The 14,946-nt window shown below is 37.3% G+C and overlaps 1 protein-coding gene across 3 annotated transcripts in view; it reads left to right on the top strand.

The window, feature by feature from the left end:
• Positions 1 to 14,946, top strand: part of TET2 (tet methylcytosine dioxygenase 2) — a 159,695-nt gene that overhangs the window by 108,935 nt on the left and 35,814 nt on the right. For 2 of the 3 annotated variants that reach the window (XM_072623078.1, XM_072623080.1), the window contains exon 4: positions 11,171 to 14,622. In XM_072623078.1, coding sequence (XP_072479179.1) covers positions 11,217 to 14,622 — 3,406 coding nt within the window. In that variant the 5' untranslated portion in view covers positions 11,171 to 11,216. Of the gene's footprint in view, positions 1 to 10,062; positions 10,103 to 11,170; positions 14,623 to 14,946 lie in introns of all 3 variants that reach the window. The other variant, XM_072623079.1, reaches the window with a different exon arrangement.

Raw genomic sequence — 14,946 nt, 5'->3', positions numbered from 1 at the left:
CCCTTAATTTTTGAGGTTTATGTGATGTATGAAAAGATACTCTAAATACTATAGTGAAGCAGGCACATACACTTGCAGGCATTTTCCCAAGTAGTGATAGTAATCCAGTCCTTCAATGCTCCCACAGACCTGTGATTTCATTTCTGTGTACATTCCTTCCATCTGGACAAACTGCAACCCATCCGAGCCTTCTTATTGGATATAGTTCTTCATGCTTCTTCAGTGATAGCATATGTGTGTTTGTGTGTGTGTATGTGTGTGTGGTTTGCAAAGCAATTCAACAAATGAGACAAGAGTTATTCTAAGTATCTTTATATTTTATAGATATCTGTATAGAAGCCAAGCTGTTCGTCACGTACTGCTCACTCTTCCTACATGTTCTTTGTGTTCATATGTTTCTTCAATTATTTTCATTGAGAAAGTATAATTTCAACAAGGCAGTAGTTCAGTAATCAGTGAAATGTCCAAAACACTCTCAACATCACTGACTAAAAAACTACATCGCTCCTATTTAAGAGTTTGATCATTAGAATTCTATTATCTAGTCTTTCCTACAGTGAAATAAGAATCGTAAGCATTTAAGTCTGAAGTTTTTTCTTCTGCTGAATGGTACCATCTTCCCATTACCTATATATATATATATATATATATATGTGTGTGTATGCATATATGTGTGTGCATATACATACACATATATACTATATGTTATATATAAACATATATACATGTGTGTATACACATATATACATATATATGTATATATAGCTAATATTATTCAGTCATTCAATTGTGTCCAGTTCTTTGTGATCCTGTTGACCATAACACACCAATACTGTCCATGGGGTTTTCTTGGCAAAGACACTAAAGTGCTTCTCTAGTAGATTAAGGCAAACAGGGTCATGTAGCTGGTCAGATGTCTGAGGTCAGATTTGAACTCAGGTCTTCCTGACTCCAGGTCCAGCACTCTATCCACTGAGCCACCTAGCTGCCTCTTCCATATGGAAATACATGTAATAGCTGGCATTCATATGGCACTTTAAGGTTTAAAAAATATTTTACATATATAGCATCTCATCTCCTTACAATGACTCTGGGAAGTTGGTGTTATTATCCCCATTTTTTGACGAGGAAACTGAGGTTGAGAAAGGTTGGGTAACTTGTCCAGGGTCATACAGCTATTACACATCTGAGGCTTGATTTAAACTCATCTACCTGACTCCAACTCCAACACTCAATTCACTATGCCATCCAGCTGCTTATTTTTATACATGTCAAATATATAATAGTATATCTGTATATACATATAAGCTCTTTGAGGCTAGGAGCCATTTTATGATTTTCTTTGTATTTTCAATGCCCAATTTAGTACCTGATACATATGAGGCACTTATTGGATGTTTATTAATTGATTACTAACAGATATGTCTAATGGAATTAATAACACTTTTACTTATTTTTCTCCTTATTTTATACATGCTAGAAAAGTAATTTTTACCTAAAGCATCAAGATTTTTGGTTTGTTTTCCACTATAATGGATTATTTCACTTGAAGGATTGGGATTTGGATATCATAAAGTGATATCAAAAGTGGATATCAAAAGTGGATATCAAAAGTGATCTTTTGTTTCACTGAAATGAGAGAGAGACAGAGACAGAGACAGAGACAGAGACAGAGAGAGAGCACACATATGCATATACACACAGTCAGATCTGTTAGATCTGCCTCATAGAATTCTTCCAAACACACCCATTTTTCAGGGAGATTGGCATTTACTTTATTTACTGAGACTCGTACAAGTATGCTGTGTTTCCAATGGGGCCTTGCTTGGCCCTCTCCTTGTGGTGATTCTACAGAATCTTGGGATGGTATATATTTTTTAATAATCACATGTTCTAAGTGTGCATTTTTGCAGACTCTTTAGCAGTTATTTCATACAAATGTTAAACAATGAAGTTATCGTGCTTTTTCTGTTAATGTGTTCTGATTTTCAAAGATGAGTTTTCTGTATTATCAAAAAAATACATTTGAACATAGCCTTAAAGTGAACAGGTTTTTTTAAATGTTTAATCCAAGATTCATAATCCCTTCATTGTAAATTCCTTTAAAATAAGCACACTTTCTATAAAAAAGATGTATAATATAGTATATTACTATATATAATATATATTATGTTATATATATTATATCATATGTATAATATGATATAATATATTATACACACATACATACATATTCCTAAAAGTCATTACGCTACGCAAAAATTACTCAGTAAAAACCACAGGGAATATGGGGAAAATGAGATTGGGACCTAACATTCAAAAAACTTAACTAGTGACAGCTAAAAGAAAGGTAGGAACCTAATACAAATGGAAGTACAGTTTTATACATGTTAAATGGCTAAGAAATAGGTACATACTATAATAAATAGTGTCAAGAGTCTATGACCTATACTAATCCCAAGCCTTGTGCTCATAAGGCCAGGTTGGCAAAGTGCAAGGCTGTGAAGCAAGGAGATGAGGCAGGGCTCAGCCATGGAGGAACGTTGGGGTTTGGTGGGTGGGGTGGATTTAGACCAGTCCTCCTATACCCACAGCTCCAACTGCACAAGAAGATATACGATAATCCAGCACTTAGACATGTTTGCAATATTGAAATTTTTTTAATATACTAAAGGCTACAAATGAAAACCTTTACGGGATTACAACACATGCTGGACTGAGGTGGCTGGTAGATGTTTGAGGTGTGTGCCTGTGTGCATTTTGTTTGTTCAGCTTCATTCCGCTGGGTGTAGCTTTCTGGGTTCACTCTGCTGCTATGGGATGAAATCATACATAAGCAAACACGGAATTCATGTTATGTTCAAAATGTTCCTTAACATCAAACATAGCAGAACAAACTCACATTTTCAAAACACACATTATAGTAGAACTGACTCTACATATATGTGTATATATTCAAACACATATATGTGAGCATGCACACATACATATCCATATGTTTTAGTGCAGGAATAATCTCCTCTTCATAGCCTAGGTTACCTGAGCACAATAGAAGGTCCATAGTACTAAATTGTTGAATGAGCTAATGTTAGGAAGACAACTTTCTGGATAAAAGGCTTACACCCTAGAGTACTTTACTGGAGAGTGTTTAGAAATCATCATCCTTCAAAGTCTGAAGAAAGCCTAGACAACTACCTCTCCGGGCCACAGTGTAGTCTTGCCTACAAGCAGATAAGTGTATTGGATAATCTTTTTTTTAATGTATTTTTCCTTCCTTCCCCTCCCCCTTCCCCACTCTAGAGATGGCCACTATTAGACACAAACAAGTGTGTGTTTATAAATAAATATATGTGTATACGCAACGTACATATATAAAATTCTTCTATATGCAACTTCTATTGGTCACTTCTTTCTCTGGACAATGAGAATGAATATGATTATAACAGAATACTACCGCGCTATAAGAAATGATGAGCTCACTGACTATAAAATCAGGGAAAGACTTGCATGAAATAATGACGAGTGAAATGAGTTAAACCAAGAGGCCGTTACATATAGTAACAAGAATGTTGTTTTACAACTTTTAATGAGTAAGTTATTTTGTCTAGACCCAAATCAGCTATAAAGAACATATGAAGAAGGACACTATCTACATTCAGAGAAAGAAGGGATAAATGGATATTCTTTTAAAATAAGGATTGACAACCTTGTTTGTGTTATGGATGCCATGGATAGCATGGTGAAGCCTACTAACTTCTTCTCAAAATCATGTTTCTAGTGCATAAAATCAGTTGCATAGAATTACGAAGGAAATTAATATGTTGGAATATAGTTTGTTTTAAATCAAATTCACAGATGCCAGGTCAAGAACATTAAGATCTTGAGTTGTTTGCTTTTTACTGTAGAGCTTTCCAGTTCCAGAACACAGTGAAAAAGATGAGGCAGCTACCTATCAAACTACAAGGGAAATATGGGCTGTTTAAAAGATAGGTGAATTGCCACGTTCTTTATGTTGTCATACTAATCATCACAGCTCTGCAGTTACAGGGCCTGAAATAAGAATATCCCAGACCCAAAAAATAAATCTATGTAGGTAATAGTAAAGTATGATTTTAAATTTTTTAAAAATAGAAACCTCCATAGCACTAACTTTTCCTTTCCTCGGACCATCTTGGCTCTTTGACAAAAGCAATGCTATTACTGTTACTTTGGTGAATGTTTCTCTTTTTTGTTTTGCCTTAATGTAGTTTCTCCTTTTGTTTCTTTTTAAATTTTTATTTTATTTTTATTTATGGAATAAAACAAGCATTTCTATAACAGTATAATTTTTTTAAAAAAATGATTGGACTTGAAACTGCAAATCTATTATGTGTAACTTGCTATTCTTTTGAAATATGCAACAAAGTTGTCATGTAAATTTCCTTCCCCACCCCCAGCCCCCAAGATGGCTAGCATTAGACACAAATTTTTATATTTATATATAAATATATAAACACATATATACATGCACACATACATATGTGTACATACACATATATAATATGTATATATGTGTGTATATGTGTATATGTAAAATTATTCTATACATGCTTCTATTTATCAAATCTTTCTCTGGATACATATAGTATCTTTCTTCATATGTCTTTTATGGTTAATTTGGGTTTTTATAATTGTCAAAATGCTTACTTATTCAGTCATTCTTTTTTTATAATGCGTACTATTTATTACATAGACTTTCTTTTTTAATTATTACTTTCTTTATTATTTGCTTTATAATATAATATATAATATTATAATTTATTTATTATATAATACATTAATGTATTATTGTTATTTATTTTTTATTTATTTCACTTTTTTACAATCAATTTTTATAAGTCTTAGATGTTCTCCCCGCTTCCCAAGATGGCATGCAATCTTATATGGGTTCTACAAATACATTCTTATTAAACACATTTACCCATTAGTCATGTTGCATAGAAGAATGAAAATGAATGGGAGAAACCAGGAGAAAAACTAAAACAAAACACAAGAGAAAATGTTCTGCTTCATTCTGTGTAACTCAAAGTTATTCTTAAAACAATATTGCTATTATTGTGTACAATGTTCTCTTGGTTCTTCTCATTTGCTCTTCATCCTGGTATAAATCCCACTTGATCATAATTTGGTTAATATATCATGATTTTTTTTGGTTTGGCCATTAGATTAAAAATTCAGTTCAACAAGAAACAAAGAAGATGGGGTTTAAAAAGTTGTATTCCATGTATATCAACATAAAGAATTCCTTAAGACTGAAAATTGTAAAGAAGGTTTACAAATGAGATTTCTCTTACTACTCCTATGATGCTTCTATACTCTTGTGCTTTTCCTTCTATTCCTGAATAACATTTATCAATATTACTATAATGTGTTTGTACCCAAATATTACAGTGTCATGAAAGCCAGAAATCCATCTACTACCTTCCCTGATTCATTCAGTTCAACTTTATTTTTTTCTTTGCCCTAATACATGCTTTTATTACTTTATTTTTTTAATTACATGAAAAAATAGTTTTTAACTTTCTTTTTTCAATTTATTTATTTATTTTTAGTTTTCAACATTCATTTCCACAAGATATTGAGTTTTAAATTTTCTCCCCATCTCTTCCCTCCCCCTCCCCAAAACACCCCCAATCTGCCCTCCCTTCTATCACACTGCCTCCCTTCCCATATCCCCATCTTCTTTCTTTTCTTGGAGGGCGAGATGGATTAGGTCTCCTTTAGCTTTAGCAAGCTGCTGACCTACTTTTCATGATTTTCTTGCATCTCTCTCATTTCTCTTCCCAATTTTCCCTCCACCTCTCTTACTTGATTTTCAAAATCCTTTTTTGAGCTCTTCCATGGCCTGAGACCATTGCATATTTATTCGGGAGGTTTTGGATGCAGGAGCCTTGACTTTTATGTCTTCCTCTGGTGGTATGCATTGTTCTTCCTCATCCAAAAGGATGGAAGAAAATACCTGTTCACCAAGAAAGTAGCCTTCTATACTTTTATTTTTTCCCCTTTTTTAGTCATTTTCTCAGCCAGTTTCTTGACTTTTGATTCCTTTGTCAAGAGGAGGGTATACTCTGGGGACCTGTAAGTTCTCAGTTCCTCCAAGGGGGAGCAATCAAGGGAAAGGAGCTTACTCCTCTTCTGATTGTGCTCTGGTCTGGGAGCTACTGCAAGCTTTTCTGTCCAGGATCTGCTAGTATGATTTCCTCTCCACAACAACGGCCTTCAGCTCCAGCACACCAGCACTCTTCCTCACTCTAGGTCTGCCACTCAGGGCTGAGACCCAGTTGAGCCACTAGATTCCCTCAGGGTCATTAGGCAGAGGTCGACAAAAATAGATGCTGCCACCCTTCTCACCCAGGTGAAAAAGCTTTCTCACTGACCTTTGAAGCTGTCTTTGGCATTTGTTGGTTGAGTAATCTGGGAACTGCAGCTGGTGCTGGGGATTCTGCCCCCTCAGGTCTGCTCCAGTCATGTCTGAGCCATGCTATGTGGCCAGGGCTGGGCTGGGCTCCATGCTCTGTGCTCCACTCTGAGACTGGTGTGATAGACCTTTCTTGTCAGCCTTCCAGGCTGCCTTGGACTGGAAATCTCTTTTACTCTGTTGTTTTGTGGCTTCTGCTGCTCTAGAATTTGTTTAGTTATTTTTTACAGGTATTTCATGGACTGTGTGGGGAGAGCTCTTACAGGTCATCCTTCTACTCCACCATCTTGGTTCTGCCCCTCAGTTCAACTTTAAACAAGAAATCTATACCATGCATGCACACATACATATATAATAAATTAATAAATAATCTAGATGGTAGAAGATAAATGTTGATAGCATATTAGCAGCATGTTCTGTCTTCCTCCTCACAAAGCAGAGTTTAAGTTCCTAATTTTGTTTGGATGGATGGATGGATAGTTAGAGACTATATTAAATTTTTACAGTCATGCACTGTGTAAAGAAGTGGGGATACAAAAACAAACAAGCAAAGCAGTCTTTACTCTCAATGAGCTTTCATTTTAATGGGAAAAGACAACACATAAAGGAGAACTGAACAGGGCTGGAAATATACTTGGAGGCATGGAAACAAATAGACTCAGAACCATGGAAGCTAAAGCAAAACCTCACTGATCAGAGTTGAGAATGCAGAGGTTGAGTCCAGGTTACCTGTGGGGAGGAGATGGAAATGATGGGCTGCAAAACAAGGAATGGTATGAATTGATTCAGGAAGATAACATTAAAAGTCTATCCAAAGGAAATTACATAGAAAAGGTCCTTGCTGAGAGAGATCGATTGACTTTTCTAGAGTCATGAAACTAGTATCAGAGGCATGATTTAAACTCATCTTCACTTCAAGGCTAGCACTCAATACACCTAGTTGACTATGTGAGTGTGTGTATATGTGTGTGTGCGCATGCATTTATGTGTAGACATATCTCTCCCAATAAAATAGAAGCTCTTTGAAGTTAGGTAACAATAGGAGCTATCCAAAGACTATCTATCCTATCTGTGATAGGATCTAGCCAAAGGAAGTCGCATGAAGAAGGTATTTGCCTAGTAAAGTGATGGAGTAGTCTTAACACTGGAGAGGATATTAGAGGGCATCTAAACTAATCCACTGATTTTACAAATAAGGAAACGGGGCCCAGAAAGGTAAAATAACTTGCCTAAGGTCACATAGAATGTGACAGAACTGGAATTTGAACTCAATTCCTCTCCAAATCCATATGTCTTTCTACTGTGCCACCCTGTCTACCACCTTGTCAGTGAACTGAATTTTGTATGTGTACTTTTCAATAAAAAAATAAAACAAGTATAATGGCTTTTTAGGAATATAAACCATGAGACATACCTTCAATTGTCATGTCTTTCTTTATTGTTATTTAGTCATGTCCAAATCTTCATGGCTCCATTAGGAGTATCTGGCAAAGACACTGAAGTGGTTTTCTGTTTCCTTCTCTAATTTATTTTACATGTGAGGAAGCTGAGACAAACAGAATTAAGTGACTTGCTCAGGGTCACACAGCTAATAGGTGTATGAGGTTGGATTTGAATTTGGGTCTTCCTGACCCCAGGCTCAGCATTTGATACATTGCATCATCAAGCTACCCTAGGTCTTGCCTACTGTTCACAAAGTCTCAATGGGAAAAATAACTTAATTTTCATATAAACTTTATATAGGTAACAGGGAAAGGACCTTAGTGGTTTCAGGCAAGGACAGGTATTAGAGTAGTCTTAATTAGCCAATGCCTATTGTTCTTATTGTAAAATTGTCCTTATTGTCAAAAAAGAATTATCTAACTAGAAGATGATGTCAACAGAAATAACTTTATTCAGCACAAATCATTCTACATACAGCAATTTCACATGTGCCAATCCCTAAAAGTTATTCTTAGGAGTATTTCTCAATATTCACTTGAGCAAGGGAGTAGTACTCAAATATGCATTGCATGTTGTATAAATTAGGTGTTCTTCAGTGGAGAAAATAAAATTAAAAGAGCACAAATAATCCCACTCTGAAAGTGACAAAAATTGCCTTAAGGAATTACAAAATATGATGATCTTCCAGGTGTAGTGGTAGTACACTAGACACCTGTGAGACAGTAGCCTGATTAACCTTCGGAGCCTACAAAATTGATAATGGGTACCTCTACTTCTACCTTCTTTTTGTGAGAAGTAATATCGTTCAAGAATATTTCCATCTCAAAAACTGACACTTTGTTTCATACTAAAACTAGTACTATTTATACTAAACTATACTTAGTTTGATATTTCAACAGTCTGTTCCTGTTTTTTATATTTTATTTGCATTTGTAAATGACCCTTTAATTCCAATTCCTCTGTCAGTAGGGTAAACCTTTGCCTCTTATGACGTTCTATTAGGCTACCACTGGGCATTTGCGCCATAGGTAAAGATTTAGAAAGCCAAAAGCAAAATTATGGGAATATTCATGCAATAGCTTTCAGTTCATTAGGATTATAAATCGTCCAACTGCTATCTTAAGTAGAATTACTTCTCTTGAATAGAATGTTGGCCTTTGCAGTATAGCCATTTTTAAGTAGTAAAAATCATTTTAATAAGCAGAAATTTTCATTCATATGAGAGGAAAACTTTTGAATCTCTGTATTTACATGTAAAACATGGAGTTTTTCTGTTTTTAAAATATTGGATGAATAGCAATTTAAAAAAAGATTAATGATTAATATTCTAACAGTAAGAAAAAATGAAGAGGTCAAACATTGGGGTTTCTTGCTCATGTATAGCATGTCTCTATAAAAGGCAATAGGTGAGAGACAGCCAAGACTTTGGCTTGTTGTGTATATAATATACAGTGAATGATGGCTCTAAATGGTACCAAAGATGATGCTGTCAGACACCTGAAGAGGGGTTTGGGAGGGGTGAGGAGGGAGTAGGGGCAGGAGTGGAGAAAGGAATGAAAGGGGGAGTGAAAGACAGGCATCTTTTTCTTGCTTTGAATTGGCAAGCTTACTTGATATAATCTTCTAAGTCAGAGTGCTGACACACTAATAAAATTGCACTCTATGTCAAAGAAACTTAGATTCTTGTATGAGTTTCCCGCCCTCCCTTGGAAAAATGAACCACAAGAGTTCATATGAGTAATTGATATAAGGATAATGCTTGCATGAACAACAGCAAAATTGGATTAATATTCATTGATGGGGTTTATCTCTATAAAAAGAATCTCTATGTTGATGAGCTAAATTAGCTTTGAAATTACCACTACACTGAAGAATGTCTATCAAAATAAATTTTGTGACCTTTATTTCTTTATATATATATATATTGAATTTATTAATCTCTTTGAGAATTCAGTTTTTGATTATTTAATGAATGTAAAAGAGAATAGTTATGCTAAATTTTAATTCTTTGCATTCAAAAAAGTATATCTTTGAGCAAAAAGCACATACATAATGTACATACTTCTCTGTGTGTGCATGTGCGTGCATGCGTGCGTGTGTGTGTGTGTGTATGTAGGTAAAAAGTTGGCCAATGAATTTCTGTTTTTTTTTTTACTTGAAAGGTGCAGTCCTTCTCTAAGATCCTATATCCCTATCACCAAGGTATTGCCTCTTTATCCCTTAATTATTGAAAAGTTGTTTAGATTCTTTAAATTGCATAAGATTTTCCTGAATCTGAGGCAGTTGCCTTCCTCAAAATGGGTATTTTCCCCAATTACGTTTTGTAAGCTAAACAGATAAACTGAAATTTCCCTACCCAAACATGAAGTAAAACACCATAAACAAACAAATCTCCTACTTCTGTCTCCTTTTTCTGTGGCTTAGTTTCTCTACCCAATAGGAGTAACGTTTTGCTTGAGCATTTTGTAGTCAAAAAAATTAAACACATTATTTTATATAATTTCTATTCATAGATTTCAAATCTAAAATGTTTTGAGAATGAGGAGAGACTTTGGAGTAAATAACAGGGCATAAGGGCTATGGTGCTTACTTAAAAAGGGAAGAAGGCAAAAATCAATACAAAAGAAATAAAAAGAGAAAATAACAAACCTAAAAACATGTTTATGGGTTTATTGGTTTATAACCTTAAATATAAATGATTAAATAACCTAGTTAAAGGAAAGAGCACAGAACATCCAAATGATACTCCCTTATCCAGGGACATTAAGCAAACTGTGGTTTATCTAGTGGTCATTCTTCTTTTCCTCCTTTTCCTCAACCTTCCAAACTCTGAATTACTCATTAACATCTCTACCATTCACTGTTGCTAAAGTGAACAATGATAAAAGAAGTGACCCTCTTTTGTTGCTGCCGCCGCTCATTAATGTTTCTGAAAGTGGGGCAATGATCTGAAACTATTGACGGATACTATAAACATTTACTTCGTTGCTTATACTAAATATCTTCATGCCCTCCACCCCACTATTATGAACAGCTAAGAACTGATTGCAATAGATTAAAGGGAAGATGGAGGAAAAACCATTCATAAATAGCGGCTGGTAGGTTGTAAAGTTCAATTGGTTTGGTAACTCATAGTGAGAAAATAGGAGTACAGATTATACAACTGTATAGAAAAAAGTATCATCATTATTATTATGTAAAATTATTAGTATTTAGTATATATTAACAAATTTACATGCCTTTTTTTCTTTCCCTTCCTTTCTCTTTTAGGATACCTTTAAAGGGCAGCCTTGTGGATGGCCCCGAAGCAAGCCAGATGGAACAGGATAGAATCAGCCATGTTGAGGGCAACAGACTAAGTCCATTCCTGATACCACCGCCTTCTCACCTTTGCCAACCAGAGTCATTGGCAGTCAAGCTACAGAATGGCAGTCCATTAACAGAGAGGCCTCATCCAGAAGTAAATGGTGAAAATAAGTGGCTATCATTCAAGAACAGTTATGGAATGCCCCCTACAAAGGGAAGTCAGAAAAATTGTGTCAGCCCACACTTCATACATGAAGATAGAAAGTATCCCAAATGTATGCAAAATGGGGGGATAAAACGTACATCTAGTGAGCCTTCCCTCTCTGGATTCCATCAGAACAAGAAAGTGAAACAAGATCAAGATGTCAATGGGGAAAGAGATGACTTCGGGGGAACCCAAGAGAGAAATAATCAAGGTGAAATCAGCAGTCAACCAAAAGTCTCCAATGCATGTAACAAGGTGCCTGTGAACTTCCCCGTTCAGGAAGAATCAACCTCAGACTTTCCCTGCTCTGCAAGGCATAACTGCAGTGGGACTGAAAACCCAGAATTCAAAAATCAAAACGAGCAGGAGAGGAAAAATGCTAGTTACTCGAACAAAAACATTGTATTATATCTTAAAAACAAGGCAGTGCCAATGCCTAATGGTGCTACAGTTTCTGCCTCTTCTATGGAAAACACACATGGTGAACTCCTGGAAAAAACACTGTCTCCATATTATCCAGACCATGTTTCCATTGTGATGCAGAAAACCACATCTCACGTAAATGCCATTAACAGTCAGGCTACTAATGAGTTGTCCTATGAGGTCACTCATTCATCCCATACCTCAGGGCAGATCAACTCCTCACAGACCTCAAACTCTGAGCTGCCTCAGGTACCAGCTACAGTGGTGCCTGAGGCCTGCAATGCTGATAACTCCAGTATACCAGCTACAATGCCAGGTAGTTATCCCCTTCAGAAGCCAGAACAACAGGTGCAGCAACAAAAATCCGTTTTTGAGATATGTCCCTCTCCGGTAGAGAATAGTAATCACCAAGGAACCACGGAGCTGGTACCTGGTGAAGAATTCTGTCTAGGTGCTAGGAACAACCTTCAAATTCCTGGTGGCACCTCTGATGGGTATTCCAAGCAAGCTAAAATGAGTGGAGCTTACTTGAAGCAAAACTCTGTGTTTGCTAAGGATTCTTTCATCGCCGCCACACCTCCACCACCACCCCAATCATCTCCTCTTCCTTTTCCTCCTCCTCCAGTTCCTCAACCTCCCTCAGAAATGGAAAGCACTCTGCATGATGAGATGACACAGGAACCCTATCACTACCCTAGCCAAAGTGAAGAAAGTCTTCTAAGGGAAATGAAGAATGAGGGGCTGTCCCAGAGTCCTGACCTATCCACATGTGCTACCAAATCGTTGATGTTTCCAGAGAAGCCTCAGAATAACTGTGTCCACAGAAATGAAATGCCAGCTTCCATGATGGCATCGACAGTTCCCTCACGCTCTGAGGAAAGAAAGCCAGTGTCTGAACAGCTCAGTCAGAGACCAGAAGTCACTGGAAGGGGTAGAGATCTCCAGCAACACTACCAGAAGCTGATTGGACAAAGAGACCAAGAAATACCAAGTGAGAAGGAGATGAAGGAGGCAAAAGAACACATACTACAAACTCAGCCATATGTGAAACCAGGCTGGATTGAGCTGACTTCTTCTCACTTTCATCAAGGAGAGTCTTACCCAAAGTCTAAGGAGGAATTACTGAGGATGATGCTTCAGTATCAATCCAATAAAGTTGATCAGATGACCTCAAAACAATATACCAGGGGCCCCAACATATCCAAAGGAACCCCAGGGCAAACTTACATCCAGAAAACAGTGCAACAGGATCAGATGCCCCAGATGTACCAAATGGAGAGTGCCCAAGTGCAGTCTCAGGCCCCGATGGACCAGTTCCAAAAGCCTTCACCCCAAATGCCCCTTCCCAAGTTGGAATCTCCACTCCAGGCCCATGTGCAGACGCACTGCATGCCAAAATTTCCTTTTCAGGCAAGACCAGATCACCAAACCGAGAAACCCTTAGGCCCAACACTGAAGCAGCCACACTTGAATCCTCAGGCTGCAGAGACTGAGCCATTCTTACCCTCCCACCTCTCAAAGCCTTCGCTGCAAAAACAGGCAGCTCAGGTACAATTGCCTCCAAACATGCCCCTCCCTCTAAACCATCAGCAGCAAAAACTCCAAGGGAAGAATAAAGAACCAGGGGCCCAGACTTTTCCTCATTCACATGGTAGCAATGAACAACAGAGAGAGAGGCCCTCCTTTGGCCAGATGAAAAGGGAGGGATGCCTTCATTCTGACAGTCAGTATAGCAAGGCAAATGAGTTCCTGTCTCATAATACACATGTGGGGGTAGAGCAGGGACATAATATCAATAGTAGAAACTCTTCTTATAGCCAGATTCTGAAATCCAACGTAAACAACATGCAGCTTTCATGCCAAAACAACGTGCACTTGACTTTAGAGAGGAAAGAAAATGCCATCAATTCTGAATTCCTCATAGGAAACAAAACACAGAATTTGCAACATATGCAATACTTTCCAAATAATACACCTTCAAAGCCAGGTGTGTCTCATGGGTGCTTTCAAGAACAGGGACGTAACATGCAGCAAGTATCGACCCATCAGCAGTTACCCCCGCAACAGCCACAGGGATATCACAGTAAGAACCAAGACTTGCCTAGCAAGCAGGCAACCCAGGACCTTCAGCAAAGGTACTCATTGCATCACCAGCCAACTCCCCGGCCTGGCCCAGAACAGAGGGCAGGTCACATTCAATCACCTCCACAGAAGGACTTCCAAAAGCATGCGGCTCTTCGGTGGCACCTCCTGCAAAGGCAAGAGCAGCAGGCTAAGGCGGAGGCTTGCCACAGACAGATGCTCAAGCCAATTAAGGTGGAAGCTGGAGCTAAGCCCAATGCCTGTATGCGCTCCTTGGCTGGAGTGCCAGAAAACAAAGCATTAAAGAAAGCAGGAAAGCAAGAAGTTCAGCACTTGGGGTATGATCAGACACAACAAAAGAGCATCATTGAGACCATGGAACAGCAGCTGAAACAGATTCAGGTTAAGTCCCTGTTTGATCACAAGGCCCTTACCATCAAATCACAAAAGCATGTGAAAGTGGAAATGGCGGGGCCAGTCACTGTGTTAACTAGAAATACCAGTGCTTCAGAACTTAATGGGCATGCTCTACCATCAGAGCAGCAAACAGCTTCTTCCTCTGAAAAAACACCCACAAAAAGAACAGCTGGTTCTGTTCTCAATCATTTTTTAGAGTCACCTTCCAAGTTACTAGATACCCCTATAAAAAATTTATTGGATACACCTGTCAAGACCCAATATGATTTCCCGTCATGCAGTTGTGTAGGTAAGTGCCAGAAATGAAACTGAAACACATGGTGTTCATCCAGAATTAGCAAATTTGCCTTCAGATGTGACATTGTCTTTTTTTCTTTCTGTTTTTTTTTTTTGATTGTCTTTTTTTCTAAACCAAGTCTACTGGCAGTTTGTAGAGAATCATAAAAATCTTAAGCTTGTATTTTTGTCCTTTCAATTAAAGATGCTAGTGCTATACATGAAAAACATCAGCACTATACTAACTTTTTTTCCAAAACAATTGCGCATGTTCATTTCTTTTATGTGCAAAGCCTTTTAAAAATATATGTTTATCTGTTTGGGATTATTCAATCTG

The sequence above is a fragment of the Notamacropus eugenii genome, chromosome 7 (genome assembly GCF_028372415.1).
Source record: "Notamacropus eugenii isolate mMacEug1 chromosome 7, mMacEug1.pri_v2, whole genome shotgun sequence".
NCBI classification, from domain to species: Eukaryota; Metazoa; Chordata; class Mammalia; order Diprotodontia; family Macropodidae; genus Notamacropus; species Notamacropus eugenii.
This window is presented reverse-complemented; position numbering and strand designations above follow the sequence as displayed.